The sequence below is a fragment of the Caloenas nicobarica genome, chromosome 1 (genome assembly GCF_036013445.1).
Source record: "Caloenas nicobarica isolate bCalNic1 chromosome 1, bCalNic1.hap1, whole genome shotgun sequence".
Taxonomy (NCBI): domain Eukaryota; kingdom Metazoa; phylum Chordata; class Aves; order Columbiformes; family Columbidae; genus Caloenas; species Caloenas nicobarica.
In genome coordinates, this window is record NC_088245.1 from 149,795,152 (window position 1) to 149,820,339 (window position 25,188).

The 25,188-nt window shown below is 39.9% G+C and overlaps 1 protein-coding gene across 2 annotated transcripts in view; it reads left to right on the forward strand.

The window, feature by feature from the left end:
* NCK2 (NCK adaptor protein 2) overlaps nt 1-22,992 on the forward strand; it is an 88,345-nt gene extending 65,353 nt beyond the window's left edge. For both annotated transcript variants that reach the window (XM_065646568.1, XM_065646578.1), the window contains 2 exons: nt 10,996-11,717; nt 21,612-22,992. In XM_065646568.1, coding sequence (XP_065502640.1) covers nt 10,996-11,717; nt 21,612-21,806 — 917 coding nt within the window. In that variant the 3' untranslated portion in view covers nt 21,807-22,992. The remainder of the gene's footprint in view (nt 1-10,995; nt 11,718-21,611) is intronic.
* The last annotated feature ends 2,196 nt before the right edge of the window (nt 22,993-25,188 follow it).

Sequence of the window (25,188 nt, forward strand, 5' to 3'; positions counted from 1 at the left end):
TGGCCTTTCTACTAGGTGACAATTTGTAGCTGTATTTTGCACCAGAAAGTTTATTTAGGACTTTGACTGTAGATCATCTAAACTATACACATCCATTGCCATTGGTACTGTTTAGCAGTCTTTGGGACCTTGTAAATGAAAGAAAATGGAAAGTGAAAGAGAAAAGAAAGGGAAAAAGGTGTTTTGATGTAGTGAAAATGCTGTCGTTCTATGTGGGCTCTACCCTGTTTCCCCGAAAATAAGACAGGGTCTTATTTTTGCTCCAAAACTTATTACTTTTTTACATGTATAGCTGCCTGGACACTATTTAAATTGACTTTTTTTAATGAACTGTAACAAGGGCTCATTTTTGAAGTAGGGCTTATATTTCAAGCATCCTCAAAAATCCTGAAAAATCATACTAGGGCTTATTTTTGGAGTATGTCTTATTTTCAGGGAAACAGGGTACCATTTTACAAATCTGTAAGGTATTTGTGATTTGTTCATTCAGGAAGTTGTTCTCCAGAACAGGAGCTAAATTTATGACTGTATTATTTACTAGTTCATTGTTGAGTTTTAGTCTACAGAAGAAATTGTATCAGTTTGTGTGTGAGTTGTGGGGTTTTGTGTTTTGTCTGTGAGGGCCAAACCTCAGAGGAGATGGACTGTTTTGTTCAGCGAGCTGTTTTCCCCTGTTATTTCACCTGCAGTAATGGGTACGTCTGGTTTTGTGTATGCAGTTGCTAATAACCCGAGAGCCCTTGATTAGTGAAGCTACATACATTGTAATTCAGAGAGGAATGTAGTAAAGAAAAGGTGATGTTTACTTTGCTTTTCCTTCCTAAGAGAAGCTTTGAATAAAATTGCAGTATCTATGACAGCTTTCCAAAGAAAAAAAGTAATAAACGCTTTGGATTGTCTCGTTACATGGTGTTTAATGTTCGAAAACATTTGTATAGTATAGCACTGTCATTCTGACATAACAGTAGAATTGCTCAGGCTTTACATCATGCTAGGTGTTGATGTGGGCCAACTGGAATGAAACACGGTCACCTCAAAGAGCGACTGACCAGTGTTACGTTCAGGAGGGACAATCTTGAGTTTTTTGATGCCAAGAGATTGCCCTTCTTTAGTCACTGTTTGCATCATCGTCTTCTAATGCATTTCTTTCCTTCGAGAGACCGTATAATTACTGCTTTGTAATTTATCTGTTCAGGTTTGAGCTTGATGATCTGAACTTCAATCTGTATTTTTAACACCTATTAAGCCTTTCATTTTCATGTAGAGAATTGAGGGCAAATTTGAGCAAATGAGAAAAAGTGAAAAGACCAAGTTAGTACAATAATTGACCGTATCCAAAATAGAATGATTCCTTCACAGTTATCTGGAAGAGTCTTTAAATTGGAGGGTTATTGTCTTACAATCAGGGAAGTCTACTTTGTACTCCCTGTGTTATTTTTTTAAAAATAAAAAATTGAGTGGGTTCATGTTAGCATGTTGGGTTTGTATCCAAAGCTGTCCCGTGCACCGCTTTTGCTTCATATAAATGTGAGCTAGATAAGTATGAATCATCTTTCTATCAAATGCTGCAGGAAGAGGGGAAACATAAGCTTTTGTATACCAACTGAGGGACAGGAGTATTGGAGTGTAGACAGTTTGGAGCATATTAGGGATTTCTTCTCCACTATTTTGTTAATGTTTGTGAAGGAGAGGCAAAACAGTGTAGCTTTGCCTCTCTACATCAAGGGAACGAAAGGCACTGGGAAGTTCTACAGGGCTGCTGTGCCTTCTGCCCATACCTTATAAATCTGTTCTTACAATGATAGGGGTACCTTAAGTTTAAGGTAATCCTGTTTATTTTTTCTTACCGGGGTATCCTCCAAAATCAAGATTACAAAGTAGGTGAAAATATTTTTAAATTATCTCTATTTGAAAGCAAAGACACTATATTTAAAGCAAGTTGTATTAAATTTAAATTTGTAGACAGAAGTTAGAACCGTAGATCTTGAAAAACCTCATGCATTTTACATGCCTTCTATTTGAGACTGAAGCAGCAGTTTCCCTATTCCATAGGGGGTTTAAAATCCCAAGGCCATTTTAAATTTGCCTCCTAAGACTTAATCTACTCTACTTTTCTGTTGGAGTAAGACCATATGCAAGGCAGTCAATGGAAGTCTTTGGATCATGTGTTTTTGATGCCTTCGGAAAACTCTGTCCACGTACATCCCTGTAGTACATCTTTCATTTTAACCTCTTGCTCTAAAACACTCGGGGTGCAGGAAACTTGTTATCTGGTACTAGAATTTGAAAGAACTTTTCCTGATAACAGATAGGCACGTTTAACAGAGTCTAAATTACAACTGTTAATGCAGTAGTTGTTTTTAATATGGTGGTTGTGTTGATTTCTTCATAGAAACCTCCATTCCAAGTAGCATTTGATGTACGGGAAACTCTGATGCTTTTTCCTGTATTGGAAAAACATAGTGATAAAGCAGCCTGGTGTTGAAATGTCAGAATTTTACTTTGACATTTAAAGAAGATTTTTCATTTTCTGATTTGTCCTAGTGTGGCTTTTTTGATATTGAGCTTCTTAATGAAGATACAAAAAAATCATTAATAGAGCTGTAAGGCATCATTTCTGTGTCACAAACGCAGTTGAAGATTTCTGGCATTTATAGCAGTGTCCTTTAAAGAGTGCTATTGATGGAGATGTTGCTTCTAAAATACTGACTATCCCGTATGGATCTTGGCTTTTGAATGCTCGCTTGGAAACTGGACATGAAGGTGGAGTGAGAGAAGAAAGGGCAGGATGTTGCAGACTTGAAAATGTGCAGGAATTGGTTGGTTTTTCTTTCTGTGGAACAGAAGAAACTTCAATCTGCTGAATTCCTTTTTAAAAAAGAAGCAAAGACAAGTTAATTTAAAATTGTAAAAGTCATGATGATAAATAACATAAAGCTAAATAAATGTCTGACCTGGACATTCCAGCTGTTGAGAAGTTATATGTTTATCTCTGTATTAAGTGAATTAATTACTTGATTTATATTGGTTTATGTTTTTTTCTTAACAATTTTCCTGAAAAGTTAGTTACTTCTTTCTCAATACATTTTGTTTTGTTTTGTTTTAAAAAAGACACTGTACACTTTGCAACTTGTTAACTGTATGCATTCACATCCAATATAATTCATAGCCTTAGTACTAGGAAATGAATAACTTGCTTGATAGACAGAAAAGTATAATTTTTTAAACTGCTTATTTGTGAAGCCAGATGGAATTGCAATTCTATTAAAATGCACAAGAAAAAACAATGATTTTAAGTATCTTAAATAAAAATTGGCAAAATGTTGAATACATGTTACCTCTTAAACAAAAGGGTTTTGATAAACTTGTTTGTTTCTGCTTGTGTAATGCAAAACACTTGATTAGTAAATTGAATGAGAGTTTCTGGTTATGTTGTCTTTGAAGATTATTAGACCTAGGAGAGCCGTTCTGTAAAATTCAGTTTTATATTTGGGGGAACTAAAACATATTTCCATCTCAGCTAAAGTTGATTTCTTAAATTTATATATGAGTCACTAAACAGAAATATTTTTTTCAAACTCTATCAGAAATTACTATTATTATTCAGTATTTGAAGAAGCTCTTGCTCTAGGTATTTATGCTGGGAGCTCTCCTTGCTCGTTTATTTGACTTGCTTAAATTTATCAGCCTCAAACTTGTTTTGCTTGAATGTTGCAGCTGTTTAATGGAAGTTGTCTTAATAGATTATAGTGATGTTAAATTTTCCGCTATGGAGTGCCTTGTTTCTATTTGAATTATAATGCGTTTATTTTTAAAGAAGAAAAACATTATTTTAAAAATCTGGTTAAAATGAAGATGTTTTCTTAGAAAAAAGTACTGTACTTATGCTTTTTGTGGTGACTTCTACAATAATTTTTTTAAACCATAAACCAGTAGTACTGCTAAAAGCATTTTACTTGAGAAGGAGGGTACACAAATTGAAATGCACTAAAATTGGTATGAAAAATTTTACATGTAACTGCTTGCCTTTTTTTTAATTCAGAGAACAATGGCCAGTAGTGTGAAGAAATTTCAGTTACTGGGTAATTTCTAATGTCAATGAAAAACTCTTTTAAAATTCTTTTTCTCTATAAATAAATTTTCAAATAATACTCATTCATGTTATGTTTAAACCTGTACTTTGACAGCCTGCCTGACAGTTGTGGCAGCATGGATAATATTTAAGGCAGAAACTGAAGGAACCATCTCCCAGAATTTTCTCCCTTTTTCCTCCTCTTTTTCAATACCTTCATTTTTATATATTAGGCAGTTCGATGCCAAACAGCCATGAACTCAAGGGCTGAAGTTGAGCATCGTGCTGAAAGCCGCTGCCATCGAGGGCAAACTGGGAAGTTGCGTGAGGCTGTTACCATGTGCTCAGCAGAACCACAGCCTTGTGCTCCTGCTGACCCATCAAAATCAGCCTGGTGTGGCGTTCATCTCGCTAAAATCATTCCATGTACTCCGCTCCGGTGAGGCCCCACCTGGAGCACTGTGTCCAGCTCTGGAGCCCTCAGAACAGGAAAGACATGGACGTGCTGGAGAGGGGCCAGAGGAGGCCACAAAAATGATCAGAGGGCTGGAACAGCTCTGCTGTGAGGACAGGCTGAGAGTTGGGGTTGTTCAGCCTGGAGAAGAGAAAGCTCCAGGGGGACCTTATTGTGGCCTTTCAGTACTTGAAAAGGGGCCTATAGGAAGGATGGGGACAGACTTTTTAGCAGGGCCTGTTATGACAGGACAAGGGGTAATAGTTTTAAACTAGAAGAGGGGAGATTCAGATTAGACATGAGGAAGAAATTTTTTACACTGAGGGTGGTGAAACACTGGCCCAGGTTGCCCAGAGAGGTGGTGGATGCCCCATCCCTGGAGACATTCCAGGCCAGGCTGGACGGGGCTCTGAGCAACCTGATCTAGCTGCAGACACTCATTAAGTCCCTCCTCATTGCAGGGGAGTTGGACTAGATGGCCTTTGAAAGTCCCTTCCAACCCAAACCCTTCTATGATTCTATTACTAGGTGATACTGCATAATATATGTCTTTAATTGTGAAAAATCTTATTATATTCGTAAATAGACTATGAAGGAAAGTAGCTGGCAGTAGTTGATGTACTATTAATTCAAGGTACCTATTTGATGACCCTTATCATACTTGATTTAATTTCTTGCTGATTTACAGCTTTGTCATGTATAATAACTGATGGGAAACTAATTTCAAACATAAAAGATTGAACGCATGATACAAAAATAAGTTCTGACTTGTTTTGAAAAAGAGTCTATTAAGATATGTAAATACAGCAATAAAATATATTAAAAGTTGATTTTCTAGTTGCCATGGGGAGAGGGAAGGTAACAGCATTACTCAGCAGCATTTGTTATTATATTTCCAGCTGTATATTTAGACTTAAAACTAGCTACCCCAAAAGTGCTGCAAGATATTTGAAGGACACCATTTAGTAGAAATGTCATCCCTTTAAGAGGAAATAGTTTCTAATAACCCAGCTGTATTGAGGCACTTTTGTTGTTGGTTTTGCAGTGGTTTTCATAGCTTAAAGGTCACTTACTGGAGAGGGGAGGAATCCTTCCTTAATTGCTTTTGATATTTTAATAAAAGGTGGTTGTAGGCTTCTTAAGCAGTTGTATCTGGCATATTCAGTGGCACAATCTCTTTCATTGAGTTCTGGATTGAGGAATTCTGTTTTGGAAATCGGTTAGTGTTGCCTTCATGATTTCTTAAAGCAATAGAGTTTTCTTGTATTTACTTTTTTTCTGAAAGGCTTTTTTTGTCCTGTGAATTTGATTTGATGCGTGGGTAAGCTACAGAAAATATTTTTGCTCATGATTCATGTATTAAAATCAGAGAAGGTTTTAGAAAACATGGGTTGAGAGATTTGAGATGACACGAGTTTCACTTGCCAGCTATTATTCAGAAATCGGCTTTGGGTATTGACTGACCTTTTTTTTCTATACAGAAGATGGGAAAATGGAAAAATCAGTAGGTATCAGAATTTCTTTGGAAAACAAATGCAACTGTATTTAGTCTATTTATAGTTAAGTTACATACAGGATGTAATAAATTTAGGGAGCAGTCTTGGGAGCTGGATGCTAGACAATTTGACTGCAAATATCTTCAGTGTTTAGGGCCTGTTATTCTAAAATATAACTTAATAAAATAAATGTGAGAGTACAGATAAGTCTGTGGAGGTACCTTATACAGCCACGTCAGCGAATCTCTTCTTGCACCTCTGGGGATGAGCAAAAGCAGTTAAAATACAAAATGTGGTCACTCATCAGTTTCAAGCAAGGACACCAGCTTGCAGGAGCATGTACTCATCAAATAGTCTTCCTAAAATTGGGAAAATATATCTGGTTTGTAAATGGGCTTTTTCTAGTAAAGGTACTGTGTAATATAAATCATAATTAGCAAATGGAATATAAACCTTGGCTAGTGGCAAAAAAAATCACTTTCTATACAAGTGTTCTGTGTGTATTTGATAAAGTAGGATAAAGTTTTAAAGGTAATAAAACTTATTTATTTTCAGCAGCAATTTTCATAAAGATCATGGCTGCGCAGCCTTGTTTCGGTGCCTTCACTGGAGGCAGAAGAAGGAGAGACGAATCCCTCTTTGGGTTTTGGCAGGAGAAGGCCGAGCAGTCGGGGCATCTGTGCTGGCTGGCAGGCAGCCCAGCGCTGGGCCAGGAGTGGGAACTGTCACTGTCGCAGCATCGGGCCAAAGGGGAGTGAGCAGGGGGAAATGCCACCACTTCAAGGTTTGGGTTGGGGAGAGCATTTGCTTCCTCGGGGGGAGGTTAAGGAGCACAAGGTGGGGAAGGCTGGAAGTGCTGCAGGGAGAGGGCACTGGAGGTGGCAGCTGGAGGACCTGCGGGTGCAAGGGGAAGGCTGTCATGGGGACGAGCTGGTAACGAAAGGGTGCGACGCTGGGGTTTGCACAATGGGGACTTAAGAGACAGGAAGCAATTTCATAGGAAACGGGTCTTCCTTCTGCCCGCTGCTCGCAAAACAAGCTATTCTCTAGAGCCGTAACTGAGCAAGGCAAGGAAAGGGGCGTGAAGTAATGAGAGAAGCACTTTCCGAGTCTCCTTAGGGCCAGCCTCAGGGCCAGAGGATTTCTTTCACTGCAGAGGGAAGGAGGATTTGCAGTGGATCCCTTCTCTGGAAATGATGCTAACCATTTCTTTATATCTTGGCAACATATATATCCACCTAAAAATTAAACCTACTTGCATCATTTGGTGAATTGTTTGTAAGAATAAAAATAAACTAGTTTAGTATGGGTCAGCTGTGGATTGTGAGCAGTGTTATTTCCTACAAGACACCATAACATAAATCAGGCTTTCTGCTGCTTTGCAATGCTTTTGCTCCCACTCTTTTCCCCTTGATTGAAAAAACTAACCCATTGCTTGAGGTTTCATCTTACAGTGACTAGTTGTATTAAAGGATTATGGCGTCAGGTGAACTCTAACCAATGAGTCAGAATGGGAAAATACAGTTGTATTTCACTAGTACGTAAGTTTTCATTAAAACAAAGACAATAAAAATGCCAAAATTATGACTGCAATCACAAATGTATTTGACTCTTCCAAATGTGACTCCCAAAGTGGTTGGATGTCTTATTTTCCGTGAATTTCCTTGCGTGGGTTTCATTGCATTTGGACATAAGAATAGGGATGCTCTTACAAATAGTAGTAAATGAATGTTTCTGTTAGTAGCAAGTTGTGCCAGTGTTTGCTCTTCCAGAGATGACTCGTGAAGACTGTACTTTTTTTAAATGGAATTGTGATTTTTGTCATAGATGCATACAAAGTTTATAATCATCCTAACTTTATTCTTGCTTAGCTGTGGCCAACTATCCTACTCAATTGTATTTTTAGACTTGTTTCCTAAGGAAATGAAGCTTACATTAGTCATGCTGTCACAGTCAGCTGTCATTGTCCATCCATCTGTCCACCCTTGATAACTCAGCCAATTTTAAGCAAACTTGACAGACTGGCAAAGATTAACTAGTTTTCTCTGACTCGGTGCCTGGGAGGGTCATTGCTGGTGTCCCCCACTGGAGGAGAAGCCTGAGCAATCCCAGCTCTTTGCTCAGCCCAGCCCAGCCCAGCGAAGGTAGGGAGGGCAGCACCGGGGGAGATGGAGTAAACTTTGAGGGCAGGTTGGAGATTGCAGTGGGGAGCTGAAGGTATGAGAAGGACCTGGAGGTGTGAAGACAGTCGTATGATGAGGGGACTTATCGTGGATCCCGCAGGAGATGGTGGAGGCAGAGGAGGAGTGGTGTGGCAGGAGGTGTAAGGAGAAAAACAGGAACAGATTTCCTTCGTTCTGCTCATGGAACAACTTGTTTCTTCTTCTGTCATAGACACAGCTATGAATGTTATAATCCCACAGAAAAAATGAGTGTTAGCTAATGTTGTGCATGCCCTTTGCAGTGCTTGGCTGCACATGGGTCTCTGCGTAGTTAACCTGGGTCAATCCAGATGGAAACGCAATCCTTGGTGCACATCGTTGCTGTTGCAAAAGGCTAATCATTACCCTGCTATCAGCCTCAAAATGTTTGGTTACATTAAATATTAAGCTTAAGAGCTCCAACTACCTTTATTGATAAAGAAAAAAAGTGAAGTTTCTGCTTTTTTTTTTTTTTTCCTATGTTGTCGTTGTTTGTGTTGAATGGGGAGGATAGAAAGGAACATTTAAAATGTCAGATGCAGCATTGAAATGTTTGTGGGAAAAGAATGCAACTTACGAAACTCCAGGTGAAAGAAAGTGCTTGGGTGATAATCTTTTGCTAAATGTTTAGACACCTTTATCAGACTTCAGAATTTTTTAAGAAATATGTTTCTTTCACCTGTTTGTCGATATTTTTTTTTTCTCTAGATCAGTTTGTGGCATTCTTTTATCACAGAACGTCCCCATATCTCACAGTTATCTCTGTGCTCTGATTTTCAACTAGTTTTCACCTGGCCAGGTACTTCATCGTCTCTTGGTTTTTTATTTTATTAGTTGTTCTGCTGTAATTCCCAGAAGTAGTGCTGCATATCTCCATTGTAAAGCACATCAAAACCTAAGGTTTTAATTTGGAAGGTTCAATCTCAGTATAGGGCTTTATGTAGAGTCAATCTCTTGAAATACAGTTGCTTGTTTTCCATGAAGTTATAACAAGCAATTTCCCCGCTTTCCTAACAGAACCACCCTTAAGTTCTGTTTATTTATATCACCTTACTTCAGTGCTCCTTAGTTCTGATACATCCTTATCTTTTGGTTGAAAATTATCTCTAAACTGATGAAAATTTCCAGTCTTGGCAGAGATCAGAGCCTGGCCAGCTTCCGATTAGTGCTTGCTTGGACACTCTCTTCCTGCGATTGTCTACCCAAGTACAATAAGCTGCTCTCCCTCATTTTGCCCAAAAGCGCAGCCACTGAAATGATGTCGTTTGAATGACATTCGGATGTAAACAGGCTCCAGCAGGAAGCAAGGAGCTGCTGTGGAAGGTCAGGAAACACTTTAGGATCATTGGAATTTTCTGCCGTCTTCTGAGACTTTGAGACCATATTAATTCATGTATTTAACCCTTCTAGTTAGCAGTCTCTGCGTGGTCATGTGTGCACTGTTTTTCTGTGCTGTACAGATCATCCTGTACAATAAACCGCGGAGTTCTGCGCTGACCAAAGAGCTTTGAAGATATTAGTTATATATGCAGGTACATACATGTGTGTATATATATTAAAAAAATCAATGCACTTTTTAGCAGTGGAGTGACCAGATTAAATAGTCTCAAATTGTTAAAAATGAAATTGCATGTGTCTCCTTCTATCAGATTATTTGAAAAAACAAAAGCAAAGTCCTATTTATTTTTTCCCATCCGATCTGCCATAATCAGCATGTACTCAGTTTGTCTCAAGTGAATCTCTCGCCTGCCAGTGAGGCTCTGGGAGCATGGAGATAAGTAGAAAAGCTCCTATCTCCGTGTTGGTTTTTACTTTCTGTCTCCTGCATGACATTTTGGGTGTTGCTTGGTTTGTGCAATATTGAGGCTTCATCTTTTGTTTTCTCTTCAGAACTTTTATAAGTGAATTTCACAAGAGAGGGCTACTTGTTCACTTTATCTTTCTGTTTATATATAAGCTTAAGCGGTCCTTGCTGCAACGGTTTGAAAAATACACCAAGTGTGTTGGACAGTTTTTCTTCCATATTTAAGCAGACATTAGCATGGTTCCTTTAATGAAGAAACAAAAAAAAAAAGTTATGCATTTAATGATGATGTTGTTTCTTCTCTACATTTTATTTCATGCTATAATTAACGCCATGACTGTACATCAGAATTTACATATTATAGGGGAACGGACATATGCAAATGGTCTTCCTCTCGGTCAGGTTTACACTCTTAGCATACGTGATGAAATGTAGATGAAAGAGGTGTGGATTTCAGAAGGAGGCTTGAAGTTGGAAGGAGTTACAGCTGTGGCTGCCTGGGGACTGACTGAAGAATGAAGAGAGCAAAATGTAATCTGCAGGGAAACTTAAGCTTTTATTGCCATGCTAGTTTATTTTTGTAGATTTTCCTTCATGTTTTGCTTGAGCCAAATTAAAGTCATCACTGAAATTAAAAGGCGTGATCATTTGGCTGGATTTTTAAAAGACATAACAGAAAGCTATGCAACCGTTCCAAGTGATTAGCTGCTCTCATAGCAAAGAAACTACTGTTTTTAAGTGTGTTAAAACTCTTGTACTTCTGGGAAGGGAAAAGAGCCATTATAACGCAAATTGCTCCTTACTTAATGGTGCATCAGCTGGATGTTAAAGATAATCTCTTAATGATGTTGCTATTTCTTGGCTATGTAGTGTTGTTAAATTAACAGGGGAGCGTGTCGCCAAATCCAGCGGTTTCAGTCTGGGGACGAGCATTCCAAGTGACCGCTTTACGTTTCTCTCTTTGACAGGTTTGGGAAAAACCAAGAGAAAGACGAGCGCGCGAGACGCCTCGCCCACTCCCAGCACGGACGCCGAATACCCGTCTAACGGCAGCAGCGCCGACCGGATTTACGATCTGAACATTCCAGCCTACGTGAAATTCGCCTACGTCGCAGAGAGGGAGGATGAGCTGTCCCTGGTTAAAGGGTCCCGAGTGATCGTCATGGAGAAGTGCAGCGACGGCTGGTGGAGAGGGAGCTACAATGGACAGATTGGCTGGTTTCCTTCGAACTATGTGGTAGAGGAGGTTGAGGAGGCCACAGCAGATTCACCCAGTTTCCTCAGCTTGAGGAAAGGCGCTTCCATGAGTAACGGCCAGGGCACCAAAGTACTCCACATTGTTCAGACACTATATCCCTTCAGCTCCGTCACAGAAGAAGAGCTCAATTTTGAAAAAGGGGAAACGATGGAAGTCATTGAAAAGCCAGAAAATGATCCAGAGTGGTGGAAATGTAAAAATTCCCGAGGGCAAATTGGTCTCGTTCCTAAAAACTATGTAGTAATCGTTAGCGATGGTCCTACCATTAACACTTCCCATCCGCCTCAGATAAGCTACACAGGACCATCTTCGACAGGACGGTTTGCTGGAAGAGAGTGGTATTACGGGAATGTTACCCGGCACCAAGCAGAATGTGCCCTGAATGAGAGGGGAGTGGAAGGAGACTTCCTTGTTAGAGACAGTGAATCTTCGGTAAGTGGTACTTAGCCCTGCAGGCTTTGTAATACACCCCACGCTTGGGTTAGCAAGCGTGACAGTTAATAGCTTCTCTGTCTGTAGTAAAGGGCTCCTCACCCTTAAAGAAGCAAGCAACGCTTCAACGCTAACAACCAATGCACTGACTGCTTGTGAGAATCGGTCTGTTGCTGAAATGCAGTGACATTTGCACAGAAATTTAACAGCTGTGGACTGTGTTATCCAGGGTTTCTTAATTAGTGGACAAGCCACTAAGTGTTTCAGGCTTCAATTTGAATTTCAAGTGTTGCTCCTATGCAATCCTCCTCAAATTTACAGTGCTACAAGATAAGTATTTCTTTTGAATTGCAAATTTGGTCATTGATTTTAAAGCTGATTTCAAATAGTATCTTTGCATTGGTCAGGTTTGTTCTGTCTTTAATTGAGTAGTAAGATAGGTTCTCTAAACTATTGGTTAAAATCCCATTTTAATGTATTTCTGCTCTACTTACATTATTTAGGTTGCAATAAGGTAAAGTTATTATATATCCAGTTTTTAAGATTATGATACACAACAGAGAGGGTCACGTCAGCAGCTCATATGCTTTGTAAGTTGAGCCTTGATGACATCGGAGGGATATGAGTAGTGCTGATTAGGGGTCATTGTAATTCTGATAGTTCAGGTTTAAAATTACACTGAAAGGCCTTTATGCTGAGGCTAGAGAATTCATAGTTAAAGCACTCAAAATTTAATTATCCATTGACTGTGATTTTTTTAAAAGGTGACAGATTTTAATAATTCCCTAATACATCTTTCAAAAGCTACCAAAAAAATACGAATTTGTGATTAAGACTTTCTGCATTTATTGTTTCAACTGTAGGGCCATTCCTTGAAGACATGTTGTTGTTTAGTAGATGTCTCCAGCTAAGTATTTTGTTGCTTCCCAACAACAACAAAAAAATAATATATTAGCTCAGCCTTCTAATTTAGGCATACAGTACTACTAAAATAAGTAGACCTTATACAGCTGTGGACATCTGTCTGTGCCATTTTTGAATCAGGTGTCACCGTGCCTCTGTTGTGGGCTGTCCAGGTGTACAACATAGGTTGTACATAAAAACTAAAGCAGTGTCAACTCTGTATAGTTTGAGCCATAATATGGTTTCTAAAAGATTACTTGACTTTAATGTCTTCTAAAGACCGTATTGATTACATATGTCACTTCTGGTTAGAACGTGATATTCTTTATCATAATTGTCTATAAATTGGGAGAAAACTGTTCCCATATATGATTCCTCGTGTAAACTATTTCAGTAATTAGTGAGTAGTAGGTTTTGGCATGACCGCATGCTGGAAAACAAAGAATTTGCTTCAAGTAAGGAGGAGAATTAAGCTTGAGCTCAAATCTGGAAGTAAATATCTTTTTATCTCCCAGTACTTATTTTGGGAGCATGTTTCAGGTTTTCATTTGCTGATTTCTGTTCTTCCTAAGTTAGAATTTCAGCTACTCAGAAGAGGTCCTAGAACGTACTTAAAATATGAGGTAGTATTGAGGCAGATTCATTAGGCAATGCGTACTAAATCTCTTTAGAATAAAACTTGCCTAAGGCAGCTCTTTAATAAACCAAAAGTCAGCTCTCTAGATGAGCAGAATCCAACTTCTGAATTAACAGAGCTTCCATTTTTAATATAATGATACTAAAACTTGGGATCGGCTGGCGTGTTGATTCTTGGCAAGGGAGGTGAACAGTGTCTTGTAGTGACAGCAGAAAAACAGTTGAAAGACAAGGAAATTGTTAATTCTATTGGACTTAATAACTACAAATCAAACTTTGCATTCTGAATTTTTGAAAGCATTAGTAGTTTATAATTATTATTGAAGTTAGGACTCTTGGTATTCCCTGAAATTCTTACATGATATGTAACATTATGGACAAAATATCAGTCTGTAATAGTCCAGAATATTTGGTTCTGGATACAGTATTGTGTGGTTAAATTTCAGGCGTCTTTCCATGATAAATTTGTTTTGCAGAAGACCTGATAGCTGTCAAACTACCCTTTCTTTGAAGCTGTGTCTTTGAGTTCCTATTTCTGCTCTTAGTTAACCATAATCACAAAATGAAGGCAAACGCAAATAAACTAGAGCAGAAGAATAGAGATCAAATAAAAATAAACGAGAGGAGAACAGGAAGAAAAATAGACATTTAGAAAACATGACTGACTTAGAGAGGCTGAGAGGAATCAAGTTTGTTTAGTGAACAGAAGAAAAGACTGAGGTGGGGCACAGAGTCTTCTAAAATGTAGGAAGCCACTAGAAGATTATGGTAATCTTGAAATTACGGTAGTTCAGTTGTCTTGTCAAGGTAGCACCCTGTGTGACAGGGGCAGGCGGGTGTGTGCACTGGATGGGCTGTACCCTTGGTGTGTCCATCCAGCAGGGAGAAGCTCACTTTTAGGTCTGGATGCTGCATTTTGGGTTATCCTGAGACGGTAGCTATTAAGTTCCTTCTGTCTTTTGGGAAAGTGCCAGAAGGATGGTTTGAAAATTAATAGATTGCTTAGAATACAAAAATGCGCAGCCATTTCTCAGTACACGCCATGTCCCAGTGACCACTGTGCTATGGCTCGTTTCTTTGCTCCTAATTGTCTACCTCTTGAGTAAACGAATTTCCTTTAAAGGATACAGTAACCTTTTAATTTAATATGAATCACAACACTAAACACACTTATATTCAAAGCAGTTTCAAATTTGCTGCCCGCATTGTTTCTGGGGAAATTGTTGCTTGTGGAGCACAAAGAAATTCATTTAGAATGTGGTCTTCCAGTTGTTTCCAGCATCTAACACTGATGGAATCCTAGAAAATTTGCTCAATTCATATTACACTGTTTTTTTGCACATGCACAAAAAAAAAGTGTGCTGAATTGAGGAACTTATAGTTTTTTCTTTTCCTAATCTTGATCTAGTCTCGCAGATCCTGTATCTGGGGAGTGGGGAGTGAGCAATGAGAAAGGAGACGTTTACATTCCAAACTACAGCCTTTGTCTGAGTACTACTTGAGAGTTTTAGTTTTTATTAGATTTAAAGAAATCTTTTACTACATCTCAAAGTTTTGTCTGCCCTAATCTTTATATATCAAACCATTATATAATTTGTTTATGCCTGTGAATTGTAAAAGCATTGGGGATTGCTGGTTTGCTATAATTTTTTGTCCTGAAGCGCCAGAAGTGATGTAATACATGAACTGGCATACTTGATAGCATTGAGAAAAAGATCACAGAAGATCTATTTCAAGCTTATTGTGTATGGAACAAAGAAAGATTTTAGAAATAGCTCTTAAATTCTTGACAGTTGCTGTATTTTACATGCCTGACTACAGAGGCTGTTCATGCTGTGGCTAAAAGTCCCCGGGAGCGTCTGCACAATGGGAGTGAAAGATCTTGATCAGAGAGACCAGACTGAACAGAGCAAAGTTGTCGGTTCTCAGGTTTGCTCATTGTTCCCCCACACCAGCACTTCCCAGTACATCATGTTACAAACCCACCCATTAAAGCTGTGGGTGCTTGAAGGGCCCATAGATGAAACTGGTAGTTATCCTGCTAATCCTGTGCCTGATTTTGTGACCCGTTTTAGGGTTTTCTATAGCCTTGCATCACCATAGTTACAGAAAGTCATCTGTGTAGAAGTTTTGCTTAGATTTCTTTGACTTTGCTCTTGTTACTGAGCTATGAAAAGCTCTCCTTGGATAGCTGAAGGTTTGTATTGTTCTGTATTCACTTGGTGGGACTGTCATGTTTTTCCATTTCAAATTTTAGTAGATGCAAGATTTTACAATGTTTTCCTAGATTTAACTTACCAGATGTTTGTCTCACAGCTAGATTCCTTTAGCCAAAAATATTCTCCTCAGTTACACTTAGATCTAAGGGATGCTGCTGTGGTGGAGAATATCCTGAGACAAGCTCTGTTAGGTAGCTGGGAATCTGATTATCTTCATTAATTACGAAATACTATTATTGGAACTGTATTTTTGAGCCATTTAAGCGCATAATTTATGTAAGAGGCACAGTTACCTATTCATAACATTTTTGCCAACTCTGCCCTAGGTAATGTCACCTTAGTTTTGGAGATGGTAAGAGACTAAAGTGGAACATACCTAGTTAAAAATACTACTTGATTTGTTCTTTCTGTTGCAGGCTGCTCAGTTGATAACAAATAACGCAGATTTAATCTATGCAGTCTCTGTAGAGCCATTTCTTATCCTTTTTGAATTACGGGCTGTTTAGCAGTCAGATTTTTGTTCTTTTTGTGTAGTACCTAACACAAGAGAAACAAGCCTTGGCTGACACCGTTGCCCTGGGTTGGGTAGGTCATCGTCATGCTTTGAAGATCCAAGATTCCACTGGAGAGAGAAGCAAATTTGGAAGCTAAGAGGGGTTTTTATTTAGATTCACCCTGGGAAACAAGCATGCTTGGTAGTGCTGTGGCTAACGGGAAGCAGCAATGGGTTTTGGCCGGTGATGAGGGAGGACAACCCCAGCACAGCTCTGGCTTCTGAGCAGATCCTCCACTGCAGACACCCTCAGGCTTCAAAAGGGATTTTCTGGCAGGGCTGGCAGCCCCCTTGCGCTCCACTGCGAAAGGGTGCAAATCTGGTGATTAGACAAACACCACTGCTTCATAGCCCTACGATGTCTTTGCATGAAGCAAATGTTATTTTTCTCAAACCAGTTCTGCTTGTTAGCAGGAATGAGTTATGCAATTTTTTGGACCATTCCAGGAGCCAGTTATTCACTAGAAAGCGATGGCTACCTTCTGCCAATAGAGTGACAGCTATCATATTATAGTAACTGACCCTGAATGGGGTTGCAGGGTATTGTATTAAGATGATATCGAATACTGTAGATGCATTAAGATGATAGTGACACTTGTAGGGGAGGCTGGGTTTGTGTCGATCCACTGAGATCACGTTGAGCTTCTGTGCTCTTTGTCCAGCAGTAGTGACAGCAGAAGGAGGAGGCACACAGGTTGAGAGCAAGGAAGCTTTCTGAGGTGCTAATTCCACAGTGTTCAGAGTGTCTCATATTTATTTTCCTGGGGGTTTTAATCCTGCAAGTGTTGGATAGAAGCAATGAAATGTGGCAACTGTTCAAAAACTGAAGCGTTTGTCATGTTCATGTGCTGTGATTGATGAGTACAGCAGAGAGGAAGAGAAAGTTTATCTTTAAAAACAGGCTTAAGGAAATATCCTAGTGGTTTATTTTACATGAAAGAATAGAAATCTTATTAGAGCTGCATTTGAAATCAGTGGAGCTGTTTCATGTTTCTGACCTGTGTAACGTTGATTTTGGAACATAGTGAGCATTACATAGAGAGGAAGGGTATTTGTTTATATCTAAATGAGGTGGGAAGGGTAGAAAAGGGAATTTTTAACCCTCCCACATGGTTCTTTCCAGCCTGACTTTAGACCTTTGTGCTACAACTTGGGTGTTTTTGGATGAGTGACTGAGTAGGAGGAGGAGTGAGGGAAAAACCTGGGTATGGAAATGGAAGCAGTTGGGTGGCTCTGGAGCAGGCGCACAGATGGGAGCTCCGAGAGTCTAGAATAGTCTGAAGAATGAGAGTATCTTCCATGGAGGAACGGTATTGCCAGGTAGAACTGGATTGGAAGTCAGGGTTGGGGAAGTTACAGAATCAATAAAAGTCTTTCGGAGGGAGTTGTTTTTTCCCAGCATTGTAATTTATGATAAAATTATCTTGTTTCATTCTCAAATTGAGATAGTAAAGAGGGAACTTTCTTCCCAGTTTCACGTGTTTTCCCTTATATTTCTTTATACCTTGTCTTCATGATAAAGTTTTCCATCATTTTTTTGAAAAGACAGTGAGGTTCCTGACCAAAGATGTAAAATTAAAGGAACATCTTCCTGCCTGTTGTCTTCCACGTGCTGTAGGCATCACCTAATGTATGGGGATCTTAGTCATAAGCAGGAGTTAAAATAATCTGAAACATTTCAAAGAAATACTACACCTGGACTGAAGAGCTGCAGATGCGTAACAGCTAATCTTCAATTTTCTGATTTAGGAATGGATTTAACTGCAGGTTTAGGTCTTCCCAATTATAACCATATAGAAATATTCACAGGTTCCCTGCCACGAAGCTATGCTCTGTAATTCTGTTGCAGAATCATCAGCTCCTCTATAGATTTCAGGGATTAAGGCATACTTCTGATGTGTCTTTATTTGGTGTACACGAGGCTTTTATTCCTTGAAAAGTTAGTGTGCAAACATCCAAATGTAGCAATTAATTTAAGAGGGAGAAGGGAGAGAAATTGGCCAACAGTTGAAACAAAATTACTTAAACAGTAAATAAAATAAACAGACTTGGAGCAAATCCAAGGCGGACAGCAGGGAACCAATTCAAGCTGTATCGAACCAGCATACTTTGAAATGGTAATGTTAAAAGCAGTAGTTTATCTAGAGAGTTTTTTTAAAGTAGTCTTTTTAACCATTTTGCATGTTTGTTAGAGCAGGAGATTACCAAAATAAAAACAAATGCAAGTCCAGTTCATTTTGCTGTTTATTCTTGTGTCCTGTAGAAGTTGCTACGCTGAGGCCAGTAAAGGGTTTCAGGATTTTTGCAACAGCTGTTCAACCTCTTCCATCTCTTTGCACCGGATGATGGCTCTCAAAAGAGTTAGATCAGCCTTTCCACTTTTTTTTAATTAGATCACGAAAAGAATAAACTTTGTAACATATATTCTGGAGAACGTAAGCGATAATGATGTCTTCTATTTATGCATCAACAGCAGCTCCAAGGCCGGGAAGAGTGGACAATAGTTCAGGAGAATGTTCATCCATTAAAGTTACAATTAAAATGGCAGGAAGAGTATTTAATGTATTGTGTAGACCCCCTCACAAAGATCTAAGTCTGGCGAGTGCCTGGGACACAGGACAGTAGATCAGAGATCTAAGACCTATTCCAGCACCTCTCTGTGTGTCATTAGCACATCCTTTCTGGTCTAAAGATAATGGTTCTTAGCAGATATAATTTTGAGATGCTGCAAATAACTGTGCATTGTCAGAAAACATTGAGGATTTTTTTGAGCACAAAGTGATTATTTCACATATTTTTAAACCTTTGTTGTAACATCTTTTCCTGTTCAAACAACGAAAAAAAAAGTGTTTGGTTCAGGTGATGAACATCCCATTTGTAAGTTCTATTTTAAAGGAGGACCCTTTGGTTACTGTTTTTTGTTTGGTGTAGGCATCGCCCATGGGAGCAGCAGAGCTTAGTCAGCAAGACATGATCATGTTTTTTGAACCCTAAGCAGCTAAGTGCTCCCCTCAGTGCTCTCCTTGCAGAGACCCTATGGACCTGCCTGGTGACCTGTGTTTAGAGCAGAGCCATCAACACGCTGCCCACAGCCCGTGCCCTGAATTTCTCCTCCATGAGCCAGTTGTCCCAGAGCTTCTGCAGAGCTTTGTTACCGTTTAATGGCTGCTGCTTAAAGCCACAGAAATGTCCATCGCAACAGGTCCTTGGCCTGTGTGGTTATGGTTGCCAGCGGGTTTGTCCACGCTGTACTTGGCATCTTAAGCACTGCATGGTGTTGATACAACCAGATTATCTTTAACCCCATAGGGCAGGTGTTGAACACAGGTCAGTTCTTGGTGTGAACTCTGCGCTGGCTTGTTCGTGGTGCTCCTGAGGGCCGGGATTTAATATCAGAACTAGCTGGCTTAAAATAGCAGTTTTCAAACTTGGAGCTAGGGATAGATGACAGGGCACGAAATGTATCTTGGGTGGAACGCTGGAAACCCCAAAGATATGCTGTTAGACATTTCTTTCCCTTCCTCCCCCACCTCCCCAGTGTTCTCCTCTTGGCAGTCACAGGGCGAGGGGTGTTGCGTGTGTTTGAGACGTGTTCTTAGGGACATGGTTTAGTGGTGAACTTGACAGTGCTAGGTTAATGGTTGGACTCCATCATCTTAAAGGTCTTTGCCAACAAAAAATGATTCTATTTTGAACCAGAGGATTTGGAACAACTCAATGCCTGAAGCTGCCATCCTGCTGGAGCCTGCACTGACCCAGCCAGGGCCTGGTGGCACCAGGTTAGAGACTGAAGAATTTGTTCTCCTATGGATGTTATGTAAAATAACTTTTAAAGAAGCAGTGCTTGTGCATCTGGAATGTAGTGGCTTGAGATAGAAGAGGGTTCATCCAGAGGTGTGGGGAGCTAGCTGCTGCCTGGAGCACCACGGGAGGGGAATTGCTACTGCCCAAAGCTGAGGTGCAAGCCTGGGGAGTTGGGCCAGAGCCAGGTCAACAGGCACAGCAGGAGCTTTTTTTACTCTGGGCAGGGCAGATGGAGTAGGAAGGGCAGGCAGAGCAGGCATCGGTACTAAAACAGGTGAAGGGGAGATGAAAGATGAGATTTTGGGGATAGACAATGTGAGGGATTTGTGGGGCAGAGACCCACGTAATTTCAGGGAAAAAAAGAGCGTGCCTGCGAAAATGCTGTCCTTCAGCGTACTTGGGTTACGCACTCAAGTGTGTACCTGACCCGCCAAAGGCAGCGCAGAGGACTCCGGAGGCTGTGGTTTCATGAACTGAATCTGGTGACAGCAGTAACGTCTGCGGGCTCCCGCTTCCCCCCTGCTCCGGCCTTTGCTGCGCTGCAGCTGCGCTTGGGGCTGTTGGTAAAGCGATGCCGTGAACCAGATAGTCCCTTCTGGGTTTTTTTTTAGCATGGATGAGTTCAGGTTTGCAGCGCTGGCCTGACCGAAGCAGCAGCATGGTGTGGGGGAGGACGGAAGGACTGCAGGAGACAAATCGGCACGTGCCTTCAGTGGTTTCTGCCTGAAGCCATGCCTTCGGTGGGCAGAGACCCTGCAGCAGGACCTCCAGAGTCTCATCAGGCATTACTTATCTCCATCGACAGACTTTGGCGTGTGCTTTCTATTGTTTATTATTTCATTTTCCTGCTGGCTGGGGACACCGCCTCCAGCCACCTCTCATGGGGAAAGCCCGTACTCCCATCCCTACGGCCAGCCAGCAGCAGTGATGGCTGGACATGGACGTGTTCAGCTGGAAGAGAGGGTCTCTGTGTCCTTTCTGCCCTCCTACGGCAGCACGTGGTGCAGAAGGCAGAGTGGTTTCATCCTGGCTGTTTGACTCTCTTCGTTAAAGCAAACAATTGCCAAGATGAAGAGATTTATGACGTGAAATTGTTCTGTGCTGAATAACTTAATTAGTGCTCAAATCTTGCCTTTTGCAGGCAGTGGTTTGATGGTGAGATTTATACTGTGTTTTTATCCTATACCTTTATCTTTTTTTTTTTTTTTTACAAAAAAGGCGTACTCAATAGTAGATATTATTCCCCATACATGTGGTAATGAAGATAAAAGGTGAATGTGTTTTTGTCTTTTGCAATGCAAAGCAAGAACAGCCCTCTAGTGGTCATTGCTCTAAAAAAAAAAAAAAAAGTAATACAAGAAATTTTCTTCATTTCACCCAAGCAACATTGCCATAATTGCTTTCTCCAGGGCTCTTTAGTGAGGAAACTGTACATGATGAAAGTTTTTCCCTTCTCCTTGACATTCTCGTGCTTCTAGATGGAGTAACTAAGATAATATTTGCAATTTAGTCATGTAATTGGCAACTTCAGACTGTGCATCTGGGGAGCTTTCACTTAACTGACTTAACTGTGCACGTTAATAATGATGGCAATTATTTATTGAATAATAGACTATTGGGTTTCTTAAGTAGCTAAAGCACCGAGTGGAACAAAGACTAGCATAAATTACCGTCAACTATATGACACAGTTTGTTCCTGAAACCACAAAATTACACCTTCATTTTGTTCACTTTTATGTAATTCTTTTTTTTTTTTTCTTTTCTAATTCTTCTCAACAGCCCAGCGACTTCTCGGTATCTCTAAAGGCGTCGGGGAAGAACAAACATTTCAAGGTGCAGCTCGTGGACAATGTCTATTGTATTGGGCAGCGGCGCTTTAATACTATGGATGAGTTGGTGGAACACTACAAAAAGGCTCCCATCTTCACCAGTGAACACGGGGAAAAGCTATATCTTGTGAAAGCACTTCAGTGACGTTGAAGATGGACTTGGCCGCCTGGGCCTCCAATAACTTACAAGCCTTAGGTCCTAAATTCACTTTTATAGAGCAGAGCAATATCTGAAGCAGACTTAAGGAATAGGCTCTTTCTAAAGTGTTTGCTCTGTTGGTTGCTGTTTGTCCTTTTTTTTTTTTGTTTGTTTGCCTCTTCTTCGTGTTCCAGTTCTGTTAATCTCCGACCACCTCCCTTCAGGTTGAGAGTTTCCCTTGGGTGGCCGTGTCGAGCACTCACCTTCCCGGCTGAGTTAACTCCCCTCTCCTGTGTACGTTTACATAGTCAGCTCTGATCAAGGAGGGGCGTTTTCAATTCAAAGCAGTGTTAATCTGCTCAGATTGCTCACGCAGGCAGAACTCTCCCTTCAGAGACATCGGGCACAGTTTGAATGCACTGAAGCTGCAGCTACTTAAGTGAGAGAGAACAGACGTAACAGTCGTGGCTGTGAGTTCTGTAGCTATATCGCTTACCGAGTAGTATATTACAAAACCTCCTAGTTCCTAGAAGCACTCTTTACACTGTACTCTGCTATTACATTGCCTCTCTGACTCTTTGTAAAGAGTACACTAATTAAAAGCATTTTGTAATAGTACTTCTTAAACTACTATGGTAAGATTGTAGTAAGAGAAAACTATCTAGTGTATTTTGGTCTGTAATTGCAACAAAGAGAAATTTTATTTGAAAGTTGATTACTAGAGAAAGAATCATTGAATTGTAAAGGCTGAATGTTTTGGTAATCTACAACCAAATGTGCCATCCACATAATGCTTTTTCCTCTTGCCCTTCTGCTTGTTTGAATTAAACGATTATGTATTTAATTCTCAAAGTAATATGTATCTGTAGCTGATTGTTGACACTAATACAAAAGATTAATAAAAACTGATCTTGGGATGGGGTGGGGCGGGCTACCAACACTATATATATATTTGTTTTACAGAAAGAAATCTTCGGGTTTTACAGAGGATGGTGTGGTTGGTAGGAAGAGACACACAGAATGTTTATGAAGAAAATGGATTTTTCTCTTTTCTTTACATTTAAACTCCTTTATAGTTTAAATATACAGTCTTTAGGTGGCACATTCCTGAAATTGAAGAAGGGATCTTGAGATCTCAAAATCTTGCATACTCAGTTTTTTTGGATATTGTAATAAAAAAGGTATTATGTGATGACGGAGTACTGGATTTATCCTTGGGTGGTAGTCCTGGTGTTGCTTTAGCAAGGTGAAATAGAGTGAATAACAATATGATAGAGTTGGTCTTGAAATTTATGTGACCTAAAAAGAAAACTTCTGTGACTGCAGAGGACAGCTGGATATGAGGCAGTGTCTAATGAGCTCCAAGTTGCTTGTTTCTGTGATAAGTCTGTTGACAGCTTTAATGAAAACTGCAAGATGGAGCTGTTTCGAGGTACCTCTTTCCTATTAAAACATGTTCGCTAGCTATTCTGTATTTCACCCTGTGGTAGTACAACTCTCTCTGTGCAGAACTCCAGTGTAGGCAAAGCAGACACCGTCACTGAGTTGCTTTGGTGTAAATCATACTACTGCCAGGAGACTGCATGGGTACATCTGCCAGTGAGTTGCAGCCTTGCTCAGACCTGAAAGGCAAGTACAATTTTTGAAGTTCCACACACAGATTATTTTCCCGCCGCTCCTGAAATCTTGTTTCTGTAAGGTTATCTGAATTTACAACTGTATTTGAATCAACAACTGTATTTTTTTGTATGTGCATTACTAAAAATTGGGTGGTGACACTTCTGCTTAGTCCAGCATAATGAAGGAAAGCAGTGATTCAGAACAATCCAGAATGGTCATGCATTACCCTGAAGAGCACCTACCCATGACTGTCTGCTAAGAGTATAGCTTTCCTCAGGAAGTTGGTGAGAAGTATCAGTTGTTTATGATCTACCTACAGAAGGAATCCACAGTGCACTGCTTCTTAAACTTCATAAGTGAATTCTGCAGAGAATGTAGTTTTTTGCCTTCTAATACCTAGTTCTTTCTTTAGGTCAATCTAAGCATGTACCCTGAGTATGGCAACGATGTTCAGAAAGTCAACTATATGTTGTATGAGCATTTTCAGATTTGAGTGAATTGCTTTTCACTCTCATTGGCTCTTTGTAGTATTGGGGAAAATGATATATGGGAATGGTTCTCCTTTTCAGTAAACTGATTACTGGAATTACTCTTTCATGCACCTTGTTCGTTTTTCTGGGATGTTCCCCATATTTCTTGTTCCAGAAGCCTTTGTATGCCTCTTGCTGTCCTGTTGATGACTTTTTTTCTTAGCCCGTTTTAACAAGCACTGTTAGTTCCTTGCTAGTCTCAATAGCGTAACACTAAATGAAATAGACATCTAAGTGAAGTTTTAACCATATGCTTTATATTTTAATGGATTTATCTTTTTTTTTGTTGTTACCTTATCCTCTGTAAACAACTTCTGTGTACTGAGGTGTGAATTGTTGAAGTATTTTTTTTGGAAGCAGTTAATTTATGAGCCAGTAATGTGAAGAACTAGCTTGAGGTTGTTTTGTTTGGGTTTTTTTAAACAAGCCTCATCTTGTTTTTGCCCACACTGTATGTAATCAACGTGCTCTCCCTCTAACAGGCTCGTTAATAGTTCTTCCCAGTCTTTACTAATTAAGATAAGTTTCTGCAAGCTTCGCTGCCTTTTTGACCTCATTTGCTGGATTGGGCCTAAGCATTAACAGTGCTAACTGCTTAATAAAGGGGCAATAGACCGAGAGTTTAATTTTATTTTCCTATTTTATACGTACCTTTCTGTCTCCTAACAAAACCTCACCCTTATTTTTTTTGAACTACTTAAAGCCTCTTTGTCAAAGGTTGGTGTTGGGGGTGTGGACTTCCTTTTAAGATGAGAGGAGTTTTGGTGATCTGAGTTTCTTCACCTGCAGTTTTCATTAAAGGCTGAAATTATTTCTGATGGTGTAGAAGTGGTGATTTTTCTTTATAGTATTCAGTCTGGCTTTTCTCATCATATCTGGTTTGTATAGGTGCATAAATTGTGCTGTAAAGTATTATTTCTGCACAGCTGTTAATGTTTTCTTGCCTTTCTGGTGTTTACATAGGAATGTGAGTGAGTTGTCTGAATCCACAGCAGTTGCTGTGCTTTCTGTGCAGGGGCAGGAATTTGAGATCCATGTTTTTCACTTTTAGCTCCAGGAGCTTGTTGATGAGCTCCCTCTTCCAGTTGTCTTGACTGTGTAATCACTGAAGAGCCTCTGTTCTTCATAAATATCTACAGTGTAGTCCTTGATCCCAGCTTTTGTGCTGTTCAGTCTTTTAAAATTGCATGAGTGTGGAGACGTTTTCCAAGGGTGGGGAGCCCTGTGTCCCACCAGCC